Below are 16,985 nucleotides of genomic sequence, written 5' to 3' on the forward strand. Positions count from 1 at the left end.
GCAGCGCTGCGCCCTGTAAAGTCCTCGGTAGCAATATAAAATGTGCATCTGGTTGACAGAAGCATTTGTACACTCTCTCCATGCGTGAGCAAATGAAGCTAAAGGAGCTGACCTGGATACTCTCAGGCAGAGTCTTTTTCTGCTCAGAGGATCTTTTTTTTCCTAATTGAGTGTTTTTTCAAAGCATAACAACATTTATTTTGGGGAGGAACAAGGCAATGCAGGGAAAGAGCACAGAAGGAGAAAGGGAAGAGCCAGGAACAGACAACATAAACCAAAATAGTTCAGGCTGGGGGAGGAAGGATTTCAAGGCTTCAAAAAGAAAAAATCAACCACCCAAACCACATTGTCGGTGGGATGTTTTTGGAGGCCAGCAGAGCACTAGCAGCATGAAGAGCATCCCCCACGTGCTGTTCATTGACAGTGCCACGGCCAACACCTTGTCACCACCAGAGAGGAGCCAAAGCTCCGGCTTCCAGCCAGAGCACAAAACCCGGATTCACCTTCACGATGCTCAGACTCCCTCCAGCAGTACTGACTGACTTCCAAACACCATCTGAAACATCTCCATGCAAGGTCAGAGAGGTGCTGGGTACCTCCCCAGAGCGATGCTCACCCCAGTTCCACCCCTCCAGCCCCCTCCCTGCCCTCCTTCCATCAGCAGCTGCCAAGTGAGGTGAGGGAAGACATAGCCAGCCCGGACCCAGGAATCCTGTTGCTGTGGGGAAGCTTCTCAAAGACAAACTGCCAGTGCTTGCTACTCAGGATTGACAGCTCACAGGAAAAACAGGACTTTTTTTTCCCCCCTCTTTCCATTTCCTCCTGCTTGCTCGTGACATTCTCAAGCTGCAGTGACGGCAGCCCCGAGCTCGCGGGGGTTTGCTCCCGCGTGGGACCTGCCTTGCACCCCACGCAGGAACACGTAACGTGCAACCCCCTGCAAGCCCCAGCTTCACACCAGCACACTGAGAATGCTGTGCCCGAGCACGGCCAGGCAGCACCGGGTGGCACCCAGAGGCAGGGCTGTCCCTCACCCCAGGCCAGAGCCTCTGCTGATGGGGAGGGACACTCTGTGGGGGACACCCACAGCTCACATGGGGAAGGCAGAGTCCCAGCAGCACCCTGTCCTGGCCCAAAGACAGCACAGGTCAACCTCCTGCATCCCTTAGAGTGAAGCCAGCCAAGGGACTGTCACCCATGGAGCGTCCTCCTGGCCACCCTGCTGGCTGACATGTCCCCAGGAGGTGGCTTTCGGGACGAGAGCAGCGAGCCTGGTTACCTCGGAGGAATTCTGCGTGGCATGCAATCTTTTGAGGGCTTTGCAACAACAGATAAGAGCAAGTGTCCTTCAGAATAAATAGCAGCGTGTAGGAGTTGCCGTTGTCAAGGCAACACAGCGCGATGCTCGGCGCGGCGGTGGGGATGCAGCAGCCAGGGACCCCAGGCTCCACCACAGCAGCCCCCTTCCCTCACCCCTGCTCCCCCAACCCCACAGAGCACCCTGCGAGGGCAGCCCAGGGAGCAGGGATGTGCCGTGCCCAGGGGTCCAGCCACACTGTGCTTGCCCCAAAGAACCCCAGGTTGTCCCAGGAAATCCCACTGTCCCCAGAGAGTGCCCAGGCCTCCGTCCCCCCATCGTCAGCCCAGGCTGGAGAGCACCCACTTGCCTTGTAGGAGGGGTGAGCAGAAAGTCACAGTCTTCCAGCTTGGAGGCTGGAAGGACACTGGAGCTTTGCTGAGACATCAAATGGCACAAACCCTCCTCCAACTGCACGAGCCGCATCCTGCTGGCCAAGGAGCAGAGGTGCCAGGAACCTTCCCATGCCCTCAGTGCATGGAATAACTCTGACTGCACTTGAAGGGGGGTTCTGTCCTACAGAAGATGATAAAGCTGGCACGTGGCATCCATCTGCCTCAGTCTGGGGGCACAGAGCCAGCCCTGGCTGGGGTTATGGGGTGGGATGGAGGGATGCACTGGGCAGGGCAGTGATTTCACTGCTCACTGCACCCTTTGGAAATAAAAATTTTGATTATTCAGGTCTCCCCCACATGACTTTTTTTCCATTGCAAAGAGCAATGGGGCAAGTGTCAGCAATATTCACATTATTGCTTTTCCCATCTTGGGGGGGAAGGGAGCATTATCCCAAAATACTTCTCAAACACAAACAAGTAGTGGAGATATTTGAGAAGGTTAAATCCCTTTTTTGCTTCCCTTATCCAAAGTCTTTGCTCCTGTGAAGCACAAATGCACTCCCATGGCTTAATGGCTGGAAAGGCAGGAAAGGCAACTCCCAGAAACTCCCACAAACATTCACCTGTGTTTCACCAGGAGTACAAGAGCCGATTTTGAGGAAACTGCTCAGATACTTGCAGTGATCATGTGTGTTAAGTTCTCCAGTGTTGCTTTGCTGAGCCCAACCAAGTTGATGTCAATGGAGTCACAGGTGCTGAAGGTGTTTCCGACAGAGCCATCAGAGCCTTCCCACCATAGGGCTCGGAGTCCTCTCCAGTAGGAACACCTCCATCCAAGTCCTTTCATATGCAACCATTTGCTTTGAAGAGGACGACAGCTGGTACTTAAGAGAGAAATTAACTTCAAGGAGGCTGGAGGAGGTGAGCTCACCACTCTTCTCTGGTTGGGAAGAGGCTGCTGGGGCGTGCCTGTGTTGGGGCTGGCACCGTGATGCTGTCCAGCTCCTCCAGCCTCACTGTCCCCACAGCAGCAACAACGTGGCTCTTCCCAACTGCCCAAGGCACCTTCAGCTCCTTCCCCACCTGGAGAGCCAGGCCAATTAAATCCCTCCTCCCTCAACCAAGTTTCACAGCCAGAAGTCCCTGAGTGTTTTGAGAAGCATGCACATGCATGAGAAATGCTGTGATAATTAGTGTCCTTGGCTTACAACAGAGCTGAAAATGCACAATTGTCCCTGTCCTGGGAGTATCTGATAAACATGTGAAGCAGAGGGCTGGGAAAGGCAGCACTGGCCCTCCTTGACCTGCATTCCAGCCAGGAAAAAGCATGGAATAGCAATGTACAGACAAAAGGTTAGAGCAGTCAGGCCAAACGGAGTAAAAGCCCTCTTTTGGCTCACATTATGCGCCATTATTTTGCATTTCTATCCTCAGGGGCAGCCACCACGGGCACCCCAGGGCAGAGGTGGCCCTGGGAGCACAGGTTAATCCAGCGGGTGCTGAACCAGGCGACCGCTGTGTGCCCAGAAATCTCCGAGTTGGGTAATCTGTCCAAGCAATTAACTGGGATCATGGCCACCAAGCAGCTCTGACAGGCTGCAGAGCACACCCCATCAGCAGCCTGCACCCGTCTGCACATCCCCCGCTTCCCCAGAGCCTCAAAGGGCTCACTCGAGTGTGAATCCCCGGGCAGTGCGAGGAGAGGAGCCCATTTGTGTCCTTTTCACAAGGGGCTCGCTTGCTCTCCAACACCAGCCCCTTTCTCTTCTGACTGTGGAGACACTTCACAGGCAGCATTAAATGCAGAATAGACTGATTTTTAATGCAGAATTATACAAGTGGAGCCATTCTTCCATTTCATGCCTCCTGTTAGGTAATCTACTGGTATTGCATGGGGAACCAAGGTTATGTCCTTGTTGGGATGATTTACGAACTCTGAGCATTTCAGATCTCCAAACACCAAACAAGGCAGAGATTAAAATATTCCTGCGAATGCCCAGAGCTGGAGCCACGGCTGGAGGGACAGGGCAGTATCTGCTGGTCCCAGGCCAGACAGGGCAGGGAAGCAGGCACCACACTCTAGGAAAAGCATCCTTGGCAGCGCGGCTGCGTGTCCTACAGAGGCGTTTGGAGCGCAACACATTGTGAGAGCGTGTGCAGGAACTCGCCGGCTGGAGGAGGAACCAGGCCGCTGCGGGTGCCTTTCCCATGGGAGCAGGAGGGGACAGTTTTGTTGGTGGTGGTGGTGGCAGGAACTTGGCCCGTGCCCGCGTGTCCTTGCCGCGGTGGGGACTGCAGACCCGGCGCCTGCCGCAGCCTCTCCAGCCCCGCAGCGCTGTGTCCTTTGTTGTGACACCACCAGCCATCGCCATGGAAATGGAGCGGCGCTCGGCAGGACCCTTGCTGGGGCTGGGAAGGAAGAGGCACTGACAGGATCCAAAGGGCATGTGGCAAGTTAAGCTGTGGGATCAGCAGGAGACCCTGCGGGACCCCCCGCCCCCCACTGGCTCTGGGGACGTGGGCTGCAGGCACCACCAGCACCTCTCTCCTAAGTGATGTTTTGTGCCCAAACAAGTCGCTCCAAGTCCAGATCCAATGGGAACTGGGAACTTACTCTTCCCTGCACTGTCTGCAGCTATGGCCTCTTCCAAGATAATTATAAATTTGAGAAAATATGGCTGACAGGCTTCTTAAAGCCAGGACTGGGAATTAAGCCACAAAAGCTGACACGCAGTAGCACCCACCAAGATAAATTAAACGCGCCACATCACTACTGATCTATATTACAGAGCTGAGCTTCAGGATTACCTACCAATAAAAGTGATATTTAAAGCAAGTCCTGAGTTCCCCTGCTCTCCCCCTTCTTCCCACAAGTAATTAAACTGACACCACTTCCGGCAGCGAAGGGGCTGGGATTTATCATGGAGGGAAATCAGCAGAGGGTGAATCCTCACCACCACTGTTCCATGGCCAGTTTCCCTGGGAAACTGGGGTGGAAAGAGGTTGACTGAGTGCTGGGAACCAGTGGGTCCTCTCCAGGAAAGAAAAGCCAAAACAGAGGCAGCCAAGTCCATTCCTGCCTGCACCCAGGGAGCAGAGTGTGGCAGGAGGGCAGCAGAGCAGAGCCTCTCGCTTTGCTGCCTCTGTCTTGAGCTCACCCAGCTGCAAACAAACAATTTTAACATTTGAATGGCCACGGGTTTGGAACGTGTAATTAACACCCAGCGGGACCTGGCTGTGCTGCTGAGGTAGGCACAGCCTCTGCCAGGCAGCAGCTCTGGCATCTTGGTCCTGTCCTTCACTGAAAGCAGAGAAAGGGCAAAGCCCCAAGTGCAGAAGCCCAGGGCTTGTGCTGGGACACAAGAACCCCCTGGTGCATCCCACGGATGCAGCACGAGAAATGGCATGGGAGAGAAAGAAAAAAAAAAGGAGAAAACAGACAAAACTGGTGCACATGACATCACTGCAAAGGCAAAAGCAGGTTTGCTCCACGGCAGCCACATGCCTGGGCACTGCCAAACTTCAACCATGCATTTTAAGTTCCTTTCCCATTTTAAAAGATTGAAATGGATGCCAAGAGGACCGAGGGGTGCTCGGTGCCTGCAGTGGCCTGAGGATGTGTGTGAGAGCCCAGCTAAGGCAGTAAGTGGGAGAATAAAGAGTCCAGCCTAGCTGGACTTGCTCTAGAACGGAGGCAGCACCTACTGCAGAACATTCCCTTGGTCCTGCAGAATTATCTCAGATAGGATTTGAAAAGCACCAGAGCTGGGAAGCCCAGAAGCCAGCATGTGCCTTCAGAGAGGTGCCTTCAGCAAATAAATTTCTGTGCAAAACCGGAGCTGGGCCATGCCAGCCGGCATGCTGCAGGCAGGGGATGGTGGTCACACTGCCTCCTGCCCTGGCTGGGTGACAAGCCACCCTGGCACTTGCCGAGGGGACGGCTGGGCTGCCAGCTCAGTGCCCACAGCCCGAGCACCAGCAGAGCATCCTCCCGGGTGGGCACGGCCGCTCTGCCCGCCCCGCTGGCAAACACTGCGCGCATTTAGGGCCCGACAGTGGGCACTTCATCCGAGCGCTGGAAACAACACTGGGCTTTTGTCCTGCTGGATAAAGGGGGTTTGTGAGCTCTGGCCTTCCAGCCCAGACCCACACCTGTCGCTGACTTCTTTCACTCTCCTCCCTCAAATTCTGCACTAGCGCCAGGGATCAGGCAGCAGCAAGAGCTTCAGGTCAGACACGACTTGCTGGAAAGTTTCTCTTAAATTTCCAAATCCACTTAAAAATCTTGTCAGAGATTCATAGCCTCAAGCTCCATTCTTGGCAATATTTTAAAAAAAATCCCATACATCTAAGAAAACTGGGAGGTTCTCCCTTATTTTAGCCTCTGTCTACACCTGCTGGCGTGCTCCTGCGTATCAGCACCAAGCCTGGTGGGGACCCAACTGTGCTGTCACTGCAGCACGTCTCATGATAACTGGATTGAAGACAGAGCTGGTACCAAGGGGCTACACCTCTGCCCCATCAGAGCGACAGCAAGACACCAGTACAGCAAGATGGGGAGTACAAGGTACTTCTGGCCAGCACAGCACCAAAAATAAGCACAGGAGGGGCTGAGTAAGCAAGAGGACACTTTGAGAAGGGGACACGACCACCCTGTAATGCCACTGCCTCACTGGTAAATAATCCAAGGGCTTATTTTCTATTTAATGTGCTCAACCATGTCATTACAACGTACGTGGGAAACCCTTTGATCTAAAAAAATAAGTTAGCTCAGAACATCTAAAGTAGTAGCTTAATGAGCTTTAAAACAAAATAATTAACATAGGTTCATTGCACTGCTGTAATACCATACAGCTTGGCAGCATCAGCACATCAGAGTCCACAGTTCTACTCACAGGGATTCCTACATCAATGAGAAGTACCACACCACAGAAAATACCCAAGGAGAAAATATATTCCATTGGGATTTTTAATGACCATCTCCCAGAGAGCTGCACTTTCCTGGGAGGGAAGATGAGCACTGACCCTGCTGGAAATGCCTGGACAACAGCTGAGGGATGGATGTCCACACGGAGCCATGTGGTCCCCTGGGAAACCCAACCAACTCAAGCCTTGACCCTGGCACTGCAGGCTGCTCACACCAGAGTAATTGAGAGCCAAATCAAACCCCTGTCCTTCTCCTGGGATGCACAGCTTACCCAGCCTCAGTGGCCATACAGGAGAACGAACACACAGAGAGCACAAAGGATTTCAAAAGATCCAGTAACTCTTACAGAAATGCAGAAGACAAGGGAAATAAAGCTAAAAGTGGGCAGACAGATGGCTTTTATGGAGCAAGAAATTAAAAATAATTAAAAAAAAAGACACAGCGGAGCACTCTTTGAAGGTGTGGAACATCCATAGGAAAGCATGGAGAAAGCAAAGGCATGAGCACAGGGCACTGCATAGCCTGGCCAAAGCTCCTGAGTGGTGTTGGGGACCTCCCAGCCCTCCAGTCCTGCTCCCGAGCCAGCGCCAAGGCTGTGACTAGCCCTGCAGTGGGGACATCCCACTGATGGTTTGTCACATTTAATGGAAAAAAGAGAATGGGCCAAAAAGATGGAGAAAAAGCCAAATCAAAAGAGAAAGCAAAGGCAGCGAGACTGAAATCCAGGGCAAAGACTCTCAATCCATTCGTACAGAGGTTGAAATCCCCTTTTAACACCAAACAATTTCTTTTCCACAGAGAAGAGCAATTTTCCCTGCCACCTCAGCATCCAGGCAGCTTGCAGGCTCTCCCGCTCCAGCAGCCACGGGAGTGAAATCCTGCAGGATCAAGGTGAACATGAGTCACCGGAGTCAGCTGGAGCGCCTGGAAAACCCTCCTGAGCCCAATTGCCAGCGAGTCCAAGAGTGCTGTGCTTTGCATCTCATTAAAAAAACAAAATCCCCTTTGCAGGAGCGATTAAACTTTTCAAAGCGTTATCTGCAAAGGAGGGACTGTCTCTGCCAGGCAGATTGGTGGTGGCAGGAGGCCTCCTGCATCCCTTGCTGCTGTTCCCAAACCTCTGTGATTTATTGCCTCTCCTGTGGTATCTCGGCTTCCTGCAAACAGCCCCTGTGCTGGGTCCTTCCACCGCGCAGGTCCAGACCTCCAGAAGGACAAAAGGGAAGAATATGGGATCTTACCCATTCCTGTTCTATGTCTGAGCAGAATATCCCCAAGGAACTGCCCGTAGGAAACATTTCCATCCTCATCCATCAAATTAGCAAAATGTATCTTGCCAGAGAATACATCACTGTGATGGGAACCCAGAATAAGTCCTGAGTATTTCACTTAGGAGGATGCTAAAGACACAGAGAGCCTCTCACAAAGCCAAGAACAAGAAGATGAATAACTCATCTTCCTTCTTCCCAGACAAAACTTAATAAGAAAACCCATGAAAGGCAACTACTTGTAAAAAATGAGTTTATTCTTCCTGGGAGCTCTTTTGACACTAACACTTGGCGGCATCTGAAACGGCAACGCTTTCCCCGCGTAACGCCCAGCGGCTGCAGGCTCAGCTCCGGCTTCTGTGGGGGAGAGGCACAGCCTGACGGCATTCCTGGCGGGAATGGCAGCCACGTGGCCTCGGCTCCCTGCATTAATCACCCACGTTTCGGTGGGTATTTAAGTGGATGTCCTAATCCATGTCAATTAACTGCTGCTTCATTACTCGAGTCCCGCAGATGGAGGCAGAGATGCTCCCGCAGGCAGCAGGCGCAGGGCTGGGGGCAGGCGGGATGCCGGCAATTAGAGGAACGTGTCCCCGAGGAAGCCACACGTGTGGGGGGGACAGGGCTGGTGGGGCAGGCAAATCCCAGGGGAACCCTGATCTGGCCACACCTTCAACCTGGATGATGTAGCCAAGTGGCAACGTCCATCAGTGCCGTGCGCTCTTAACGCAGCCTTAAACACCCTCTGCCCAGCAACGAGCCCGCAGCTCCCCCTCCGAGACACAAAAGCTTCAGGCAGCCACCAAGCCGGTCACAGCCACCTCTCCTGTCTACAGGGCCACACTCCATGCCCAACACAGGTCCCACCAGGCAGTTCTGCAAATCCCAGGGAGCTGCAGAAGGTGAAGAAGCCAAAGCCCCTCACAGAAGCAACCAGCCCCTGCAAGGTTATAGCTAAACTCCATCAAAACGCTTTCCTGCAAGGAAAAGTGCAGTCCTTTGCATGGCGTGTGCAGCTCTGCCGGTGTCCCAAGGCACACTGTCACCTCCTCCTGCCATGGGTCCCAGTGCCAGCACATCTTCTTCCCCTCACTTCTCCAGCATTAGGGCACGTGCACTCAGTTTTTCCACCCCAAGGGTCCAGACTTGCATTGCTCCTGCAGGAAGCACCTCCCGGCTCCCAGGCTACGCGTTGCTCTTGAAGCAGCTGTTCCTCAGTCTTTCCTTGGCAGCCAGTGGGGTTTGCAGCGCTCTCACCCCAGCTGGGCAGAGCAAAGCTTCAGCACTCCCAGCTCCCCACAGCCCAGCCCTGTCCCATGATGGCTTCATCTGGAGTTACAAGCAGATCTGCAGCTGAGGCTCTGCCTCTTCTCACTGCCAGCCATCTTCTTCCTCAGCACCCAGCCAGTTCTTTCCTTACTGGTTCAAGCCAAGGCTTCCCATGAGATGGGAACAGCTTCCCCACAGCACTGTGCAGCACAGGCACAGTGGCCACTGCTGGAGTGCACAAGCAGCATCCCTCGTTGGGATGCACCAGCAGCCGCCAGCAGAACAGACAGGGATGCAACAACACTTCCAGAACAGCAGAGCTGCTGGAAAAGGCCTTCAGAGTAAATCTAAACAAAAATCATCACATTACAGTATTCCTCCTGCCCACACATCGTTTCCAAGTCACAACGAGATGTTTTGCAGAGCAGAGTTGAAAATGCTCCCAGACCTCTCCAGGGATGTGCAACCCACTGTTCTGCAGGGAACGAGCTGGGGTGAGTTCCAGGTGGGTGCTTTGGCCTCCTGCCCCAGCTGCTCACTGACCCCGTCCCTGCTTATTCCCGTGCAACTGCTCATCCACCTCCAGCCAAGCCAGATTCCTTTTCCTTTTATCACTGTTGCTTGGTACCAGAAAGGCTGAATCACTCGGCTCCGATGGGAGGATGCATCCTCCTGCACTTGGGGTTAGCACTGCAGGGCTCCATCTCCATCAGAAGCACCAGAGAGAGATGAAGCCTCCACAGAAACACCCATGGGTCCCCACCACATCCTGCCACGCAAAAGGCATCGTGCTTTAACAGGGCTTTAACTCTGCTTTGGCAGAGCCTCTGAGGCCAGGTAAAGGAATTGATAAACCCAGACAGCAGTAGCAATTCAGCAGAAGACAAAAGCTCATTTCACAAGGAATCCTCATAAAACCAAATGAATGTTGAAGGATGAAGGCAGGTAAACCTCCCACAGTTCAGTTCAGGCCACAGAGACTCAGTTTAAATCTCCCAGCAGCTCTGATTTAATCAATGCATTTCAAAGTGAAATTAAATGAAGTACATCTCCATCACAGGAAATTATGTAAGCTATCAAAGTCTGTAGGTGCAGGTCCCGGTAAGCAGGGCCCCAGGAAATATTCAGATCAACTCAAATTCCATTTTTAAGGAGGCAGTTCAGGTCCAGATTTTTATGTTATTCCAGTGAAAAAATTCACCCTGAGGAAAAAACGTGTACCCAAGATGACAAAGGGCCAAGGAAGGAGAACCTCTTTGGTTTAAACAAGGGGGCGAAAGGCCATACCATCCTTCCTGCTGATCCCACCCAACACACTTGTCCTCCAGGAGTTACCTTGCTAGAAGAGTTTTGGTCTCAAACACAAACTCTGCTGGGCTTGAGTTGCTGTAAACCCACCTCCTCATCACCAGCCCTTAATGAGAACAGCGGATCCTGCAGCCCAGAGTGGAGCAGCTCCCGCTCCTCCGGCTCAGCATATTGATTCCTGTAATCTTTCCTTCCAGTCCTTCTCCTATTAGCTATATTTAAAGGCTTAAGCATGCATACATTTCCATAATGAACCTCAGACCTGTCGGGAGTCATATGGATTATTCGCACCCTACGGAGCTGTTGTGTGAAGCCGCTCTCTCTGTGTGCATACATACAGACACAGATGGAAATAAGCCGTGCTGGGAGTCCTCCAGGTGAGGGAAAGTAGGAACAAGGTTATGGGGCCACCTGGAGAGCCGGTGTCTACCTCACTGTGGTTCCCCTTCACAGGCTGGGCTTTGAAGGAAAATGATCAACTCCTTATTCCAGCAGATGATGGCTGGGTAAAGCAAACCCAGGCTGCAGTGCTCCAACGCTGGAGCGATGGGCAGGCAGCCGTGCCCCACGTGCTGAGGGGGCTGGTGAGGCAGGGCAGCCCCGAAGCTCCACCACCACGGCAGGTCCCATCCATCACCCCACTGGAGACACCACAACGCGACGGCTCCAGCATTATTACAATAATTATTCATGCTCTGGGGAAGAGGCTGCTGGAGCCCAGCGCCGCTCCCTTCGCCTCATCTGTGAAATTGCTGCCAGTTAGGAGGTACGAACTGCTGCATAAAAGTGCAGTTTATTCAAGCATTATTGTGGCTGTTAAGTATCATAGCTGGTGACACTAGATGAATTTCTGTGGCAATCAATTCACCCGGGAGCAGCCAGCTCAGCCCCTGCGTGGATGCGGGATGAGTAAGGACTCCTCAGTGGAGGCCATTAACTCCCACTGCTTACTGCTCTCATTACTTCCCAGACTGCAAGGCTTGCATCTTTGACAAGCGGCTGAATCTACATTTGACAGCGTGAACTTGATGAGAGAAATTCATGGAAAATGTTTGCTTTGGCAGTGACTACAAGGCCTATAAAGTTTCCTCAATGCACAGGGATATATGCTTTTAATGAGTTGTTTCATACAATCGGGAAGAAATTGCGAACGGCATTTCTGCTCGTACTGCAAAGCACTCCAGAGCTAAATGTTGTAAAAATCGTGGCACATTGTCTAAAATATTGGATTTGTAGGTATGGAAGGGAAGCCCTCAGCCAGAGCTGGAAGCCAGGCAGGGCTTTCTGCAGCATGCCCTTCCAGAGGCACATGCAGGCACTGACACAGCTGTTAGCACACACATGTATATGGGTGCGTGTTCAGGAGCAGCCACCGCCCCCCGGATAACCCACCCTGGCACCTGCCCCCTCTGGAGCATCCCTGAGGCTTTGAGGGGCAACGTTGCCCATCCAGCCCTGCTCCCCACAGCCCTCAGAGCCGGGGGAGCAGCAAGTTCCCCTTCATGAGAGCAAGGGCAGAGTAATTCCAAGCGATGTGAGTGTGCCAGTCTTGCCCTCCCCAGCTGCAGAGCAGGGCTTGCCAGCAAGGTCACCCATCCGCTGCTGCCTGGGGCGAGAGGACTCCAGCTTGAAAGAAACAATAAGGTACCATTCTCCACAGCAGCAGCAGCTCCAGGCAGAGGCTGTGCAGGGTAAATCGGGCACCAGAAAGGTCTACTGCTTCTTTTGGAGCTATTTTTCTAGTAGTCTTCAAGAAAATGAGGGGAAATGACTTGGGAAATGTCAGAAATAAAGCCAGAAGCAATTAGAGTTAGAAAGAAGCAAGAGCAGCAGGCAAGATTAGCAGTAAAGTTCTCTCTTATTAAAAAAGTGTGGAGGGACTGGAAGCTGATGAGGTGTACAGAGGACAGTCTGGTGCTGAGGATCCAGGATACACAGCAGAGAAATTCACAAGGCAAGTCGAGGAGAGAAGCAACCAAAGGCTCCTGTGTTCATTGCTCAAAACTCTTCACAAAAATGAGAAAGCAGAGGGCGTCCTCTGGTTCCAAGATTAGTCTCCTGCTGGCTCCAGCCTCAGGAAGCAGCCCTCCAGCTCCTCCGGGCTTTTGATCGGCCACAGAATAAATCCAAACATGAGGCACCCTGAAAAACATCTCAGGTGCTTCCCCTAGGAGGAATTCCTAAGGACACTACATCACTGCAGGCTCCTTCCCAGCACACAGCAGCACTCCCTCGGCAGTCTCCAGTGGCAGTGTGAAGGTGCTCGGGTCCCCAGGCCATCGGGGTGCACCAGGCTGGGGATGAGGCCGGTGACATCAAGAGCTCACTTGCCACAAACCTCTGGAATACACTGCTCAGTACAGTCAGAACAAAAGGCAAGGGCCTCTCCCAGCAACCCGGCACAGACAAAACCTCAGCTCCAGTTTGACCCTCCCAGACTCCATTCGAAGCTCTGGCAGAGTGACAAAGCCTCCAGCGACTCTGAAGGGTGACAGATAAAGGCCTCTCACATCCTGCCGGCAGCATTCAGGGGGGCCCTGCCCGCGCCCCCAAAGCCACAGCCATATTCTGCCGGGGGGCTCCCCCAGCCGCTGCAGGGGTCGGGGCCGCATCCCCCCGCTCACCCCACAGCCGTCTAGGGGAAGGGGGGGGAGAGTCCTGCTCCCCTGGGAGCGGTGGCAGGACCACCTGCTCGGGACCCTTCTCCGCAGCAGCCGGGGGACATTCCCGGCCCCCACTCCCGGTTCAAATATCCGGCTGGTGGGTCTGACCCTGCCCCACATCAACCACTCGCTGGCTCAAACCCAGTACTTTTAAAGACAAAACCAGGTTGTGGGGAGAGGAACAGACGGTGAAACAGACAGCAACGGAGTTTTCCTTATCTTACTTGTTAACACGCGACTGCTGTGAACATTTTCCACCGAAATATGCTCAAACCACCGAACCCCGGGTATTCCGGGGGCTGGGGGGGCAGGGGCTGAGGGACGAGCGCTTTCCCGACACAACACCATGGAAATAACAAGATTTCGGCTCAGATGACTTCGCAGCGGTAATGAAAATGTGTTACATAACACTTTGCCTCCCTCTCCTCTGCTTTGCCATTCTCGATTAATCTCCCAAAACACATCAAACACATCCAGCCGCCGCACGTGCCCCGGCCCCTTCCCCCGGCCAGCTCGGGCGCGGGGGAACCCTTCCCGCAGGGAAAAGCTGGGCACAGGGACACGGGGCACACACTTTCTCGGAATGGGCGAGCCGGGGGCTGGGAGCACTGGCCGCCTCGCCCGGAACGGGGACCAGCTGCGCTACCCGAAGCCGAGCTGCATCCCTCCACTCGCCACCCCGCACGGCTCCACTCGCCACCCCGCACCCCCCCCTTCAATAAGTTCATTATTTAACTCCACCAGCCGCTCCCCGAGCGCGGCCGCCGGCGAAACTCGCAGCCGGTGCCGGCTCCGCGGGGCTCCGCGCCCCGGCCCTACCTGCTTCCCGGGAGCCGTCGCATCCACATCGTCACGTCTCGGCCCGCCCGGCCCGTCCCGGCCCGGCGGGGCTCACCGCTTCAGCTCTCCATCCGTGCGCACCGCCCCGCGCTCGGCGGCGGGGCAGGCGGCGGCCAGCGGGGCGGGCATGCCCGGGGGCCGGCGGGGTCGGCGCTCCGGCTGCCCTGGCCCCTCAGCGCCGGCGGGGCAGCTGCGCGCCCGCGGAGGCTGCGCGCCCCATGCGCGGCGGGGGAGGCGCGGGGCGGACGGGCCCCCGCTCGGCTGAGTCCGGCGCGGTTCGGCTGGGCTGGGTTCTGCTGGGCTCGGCAGGGTTCGGCTCAGGCCGTTTCTGCACCGCTCGGCCACACTCAGAACGGCTCGGTTCGGCGCGGCTCGGCTGTGCTCAGCACGCTTGGGCTCGGCGCGGCTCGGCTGTGCGCTGCGCGCCCGCGCCTGTGCGCGCACCCGTGGGGCGGGGGCGGGGGGGGGCCGCGGCGCGGGGAAGTTGCGCGGGGAGGAGGCGGGGGCGGAGCGCGGCCCCTCGGCTCCGCGGCCGCGGCGGGGCGGACCCTGCGGAGGGGCTGCCCGCGGAGCCCCCGCCCCGCCGGGCCGGGTCCCGCTGCCGCGACCGAGCGCACCGACCCCTCCTCAGGACCCCGATCCCTCCTCAGGACCCCAATCCCTTCTCAGGACCCCGCACTCGGGCCGCAACTTCCTCCCGCCCGCGCACCGGGACGCGCTTTGTCCCTGAATCCCGGGAATTGCAGCTCGCTGGTGGCTCCCGAAGCGCGCGGAGGCTCCGCCCGCCCCGCCAGTGCCCGCTCCGCTCTCCGCGCCTCCGGCGGGTCAGGGGCTCGGGACCCCCCGCTCTTTCCCTGTCCCCCGAGGAGCCGGTGCCTCCAGCACGACTCCCCCCGCTGCGCTGAAGGCAATTTCCTAAAAAGCACCGGGGAAAGGGACGCGGTTTTAATCCGTGCTCTGAAAGCCCCGGGGCAGGGGGCTGCGCTCCGGGGGTGGGAGCGGCAGGGACCCCGGCCCGGGCTGCAGGCGCAGGCTGCCCGGGAGGGCCGTGCCCGTCCTGCTGCCCACCGGAAAAAAACGGTTTCCACTCCTGATCCCGCACATCTGTGGCGGCGGGAAAAACGTCGAGCGAGTGCGAGCGCGAATCTTCCGCCTCCCACGGCCGCCTCCTTCCCTGGCTCCCGAGTCAGAGATTTGCAGCAGCCGCCGCCACCGAATTTCCTACGGCTGAAAGTTCGTGCCTTTTTTTCCTCTGTGCTCGTTTAAAGACAATAGAGCACAAAGAGGACAAGTGAACGTGCTGGAAAAGGCTTTGGTTATTTTAAGAAGTGTTTCATCAGAGCCTGAGACGTTTTCTCTCTTTCCAGGGTGCCACCAGTAAGGAGCAAAATCATTCCTATAGCTACTGTGTTGAAGGAGAAGTGTCTCTCTTGAGAAGACGGGCTTCACTGCATGGTTTCTGTTCCGCTGCTGCAATAAAAGATGTTTTTGTATGAATTTGGGGACAGATTCTTCGAAGCTGCTCCTGGCTACGGGTGAGGATGGGGGCTGTGGTTTGCAGAACCAGAACTGCCTGGGCGGTCCCGTCGCAGGAACAAACCTCCTCAGCTCCACACAGGGCCAGCAAGAGAGGGGCATTTCAGCAGCCACGGCTTGCTTTGTTCTAAGCAATCACCCCAGAAAGCAAGACTTCAATAGAAACGGGTCTCTGCTGCTTTTCTGAGTCACCGGGTTTCTTTTCTGCCTCTCTATAAACTTATTTTAGACAGAGAAGGAGCCTCCTTTGAGCAAGACAGCTGGACAAAAGGTCAGCGTTGTGCCTCTGATGCCTCACAAGTTCCTGATCCTTATGTGTGTTCCTGGTGGATCTGCTCCAGCCACCAGAAGAAGTGCTGTAGTTCAGCATCCAAATCCCCACGTTCTGTGGAGTCGGATTCCTGGTCAGAAGGAACCTATTTTGGGAAGGATGAAATCTCAGGGGGTGGCCTGAAGAACAGCTCATCCTGTGAGATTGCAGCTGCTGGGGAGACAGAGCTCTCCTACCCAAGCCCAAGCAGAACCAGGGCTAGAAAAGTGTCCTCAATAATGGCCAGGCTGATTTCTGTTTTGTCCTAAGCATGCTCCTGACCTGCTGGAGCAGTTTGGACACAGCTCTCCCAGAGCCACCAGTCACACCCCGAAGTCCAGGCCACACAATGTGTGTTTGGTGACACTGCAAGGGTGATGACAGTCCCCTCTCCATCTCTCTGTAACAAGGCCAGCTACAAACTGGACCACATTCAGGCTTCTCATCCCTCCACAGCCCAGAAGGAGGGAGCCATGAGACCCAGGGACATAAATTACATGCAAATCTGTGATTTTCTGTGTGATGTTCATAGCTGCAAATTACAACAGCTTCAGCAAAACCAGGTATCAAAGCACAACACTCACCTGGACACTGTCTGGAGGCTGCATGTGTAGTGGCTTGAAAGAGAAAGCTTGGCTTTACTGCAAGCCCAGGGACTTTATCATCCATTAAACCCAGTTAACTAACATGAAAGATCTTTAGAGAGAAGAAGGGAAGTGCGTGCAATTGTCAACCTCATAAGAGTCTGTTCTGGAGCCTGAGAGATACTGGAATGCAGTAAAGTAGAAGACAATCAATTAAGGCTTAAATAAACCCAAACGAGCAAACATTAATGAGAGCTATCTTGCATCTGAAACAAATCCTCTTAACTCATCTCCACTTAAAAATTATTTCCCCATTTGTGCCAGACACACGGAGCTGGCGGGGGGATTGTGTGCCTGGGAACCCTCCTGGGGGAGCAGGGCTGTGGGCAGACAGCTCAAACTTGAGAAAGGGGTTGGAACTGATCAGGAAATGGTGCCTGCACTTATTTGGCTATAACCATCTGTTATACCACTGTACACACTAGAAAGGCAAGTGACCCCCTATTGAAAGGCCCTGTGTTCGTCCCATCAGCTTTCTGCTGGCCCTGAGCCTCTTCCAGAGCTTGTGCCCTGCCTGGAAACATCACC

General features: G+C 54.8%; 1 protein-coding gene across 1 annotated transcript in view; it reads right to left on the bottom strand.

Annotated features, from left to right (window-relative positions):
* AJAP1 (adherens junctions associated protein 1) overlaps nt 1-13,984 on the bottom strand; it is a 33,755-nt gene extending 19,771 nt beyond the window's left edge. Inside the window, exon 1 of the mRNA XM_051637624.1 lies at nt 13,947-13,984. Coding sequence (XP_051493584.1) covers nt 13,947-13,975 — 29 coding nt within the window. The 5' untranslated portion in view covers nt 13,976-13,984. The remainder of the gene's footprint in view (nt 1-13,946) is intronic.
* Nucleotides 13,985-16,985: the final 3,001 nt, after the last annotated feature.

The sequence above is a fragment of the Apus apus genome, chromosome 20, assembly GCF_020740795.1.
Source record: "Apus apus isolate bApuApu2 chromosome 20, bApuApu2.pri.cur, whole genome shotgun sequence".
Lineage (NCBI taxonomy): Eukaryota > Metazoa > Chordata > Aves > Apodiformes > Apodidae > Apus > Apus apus.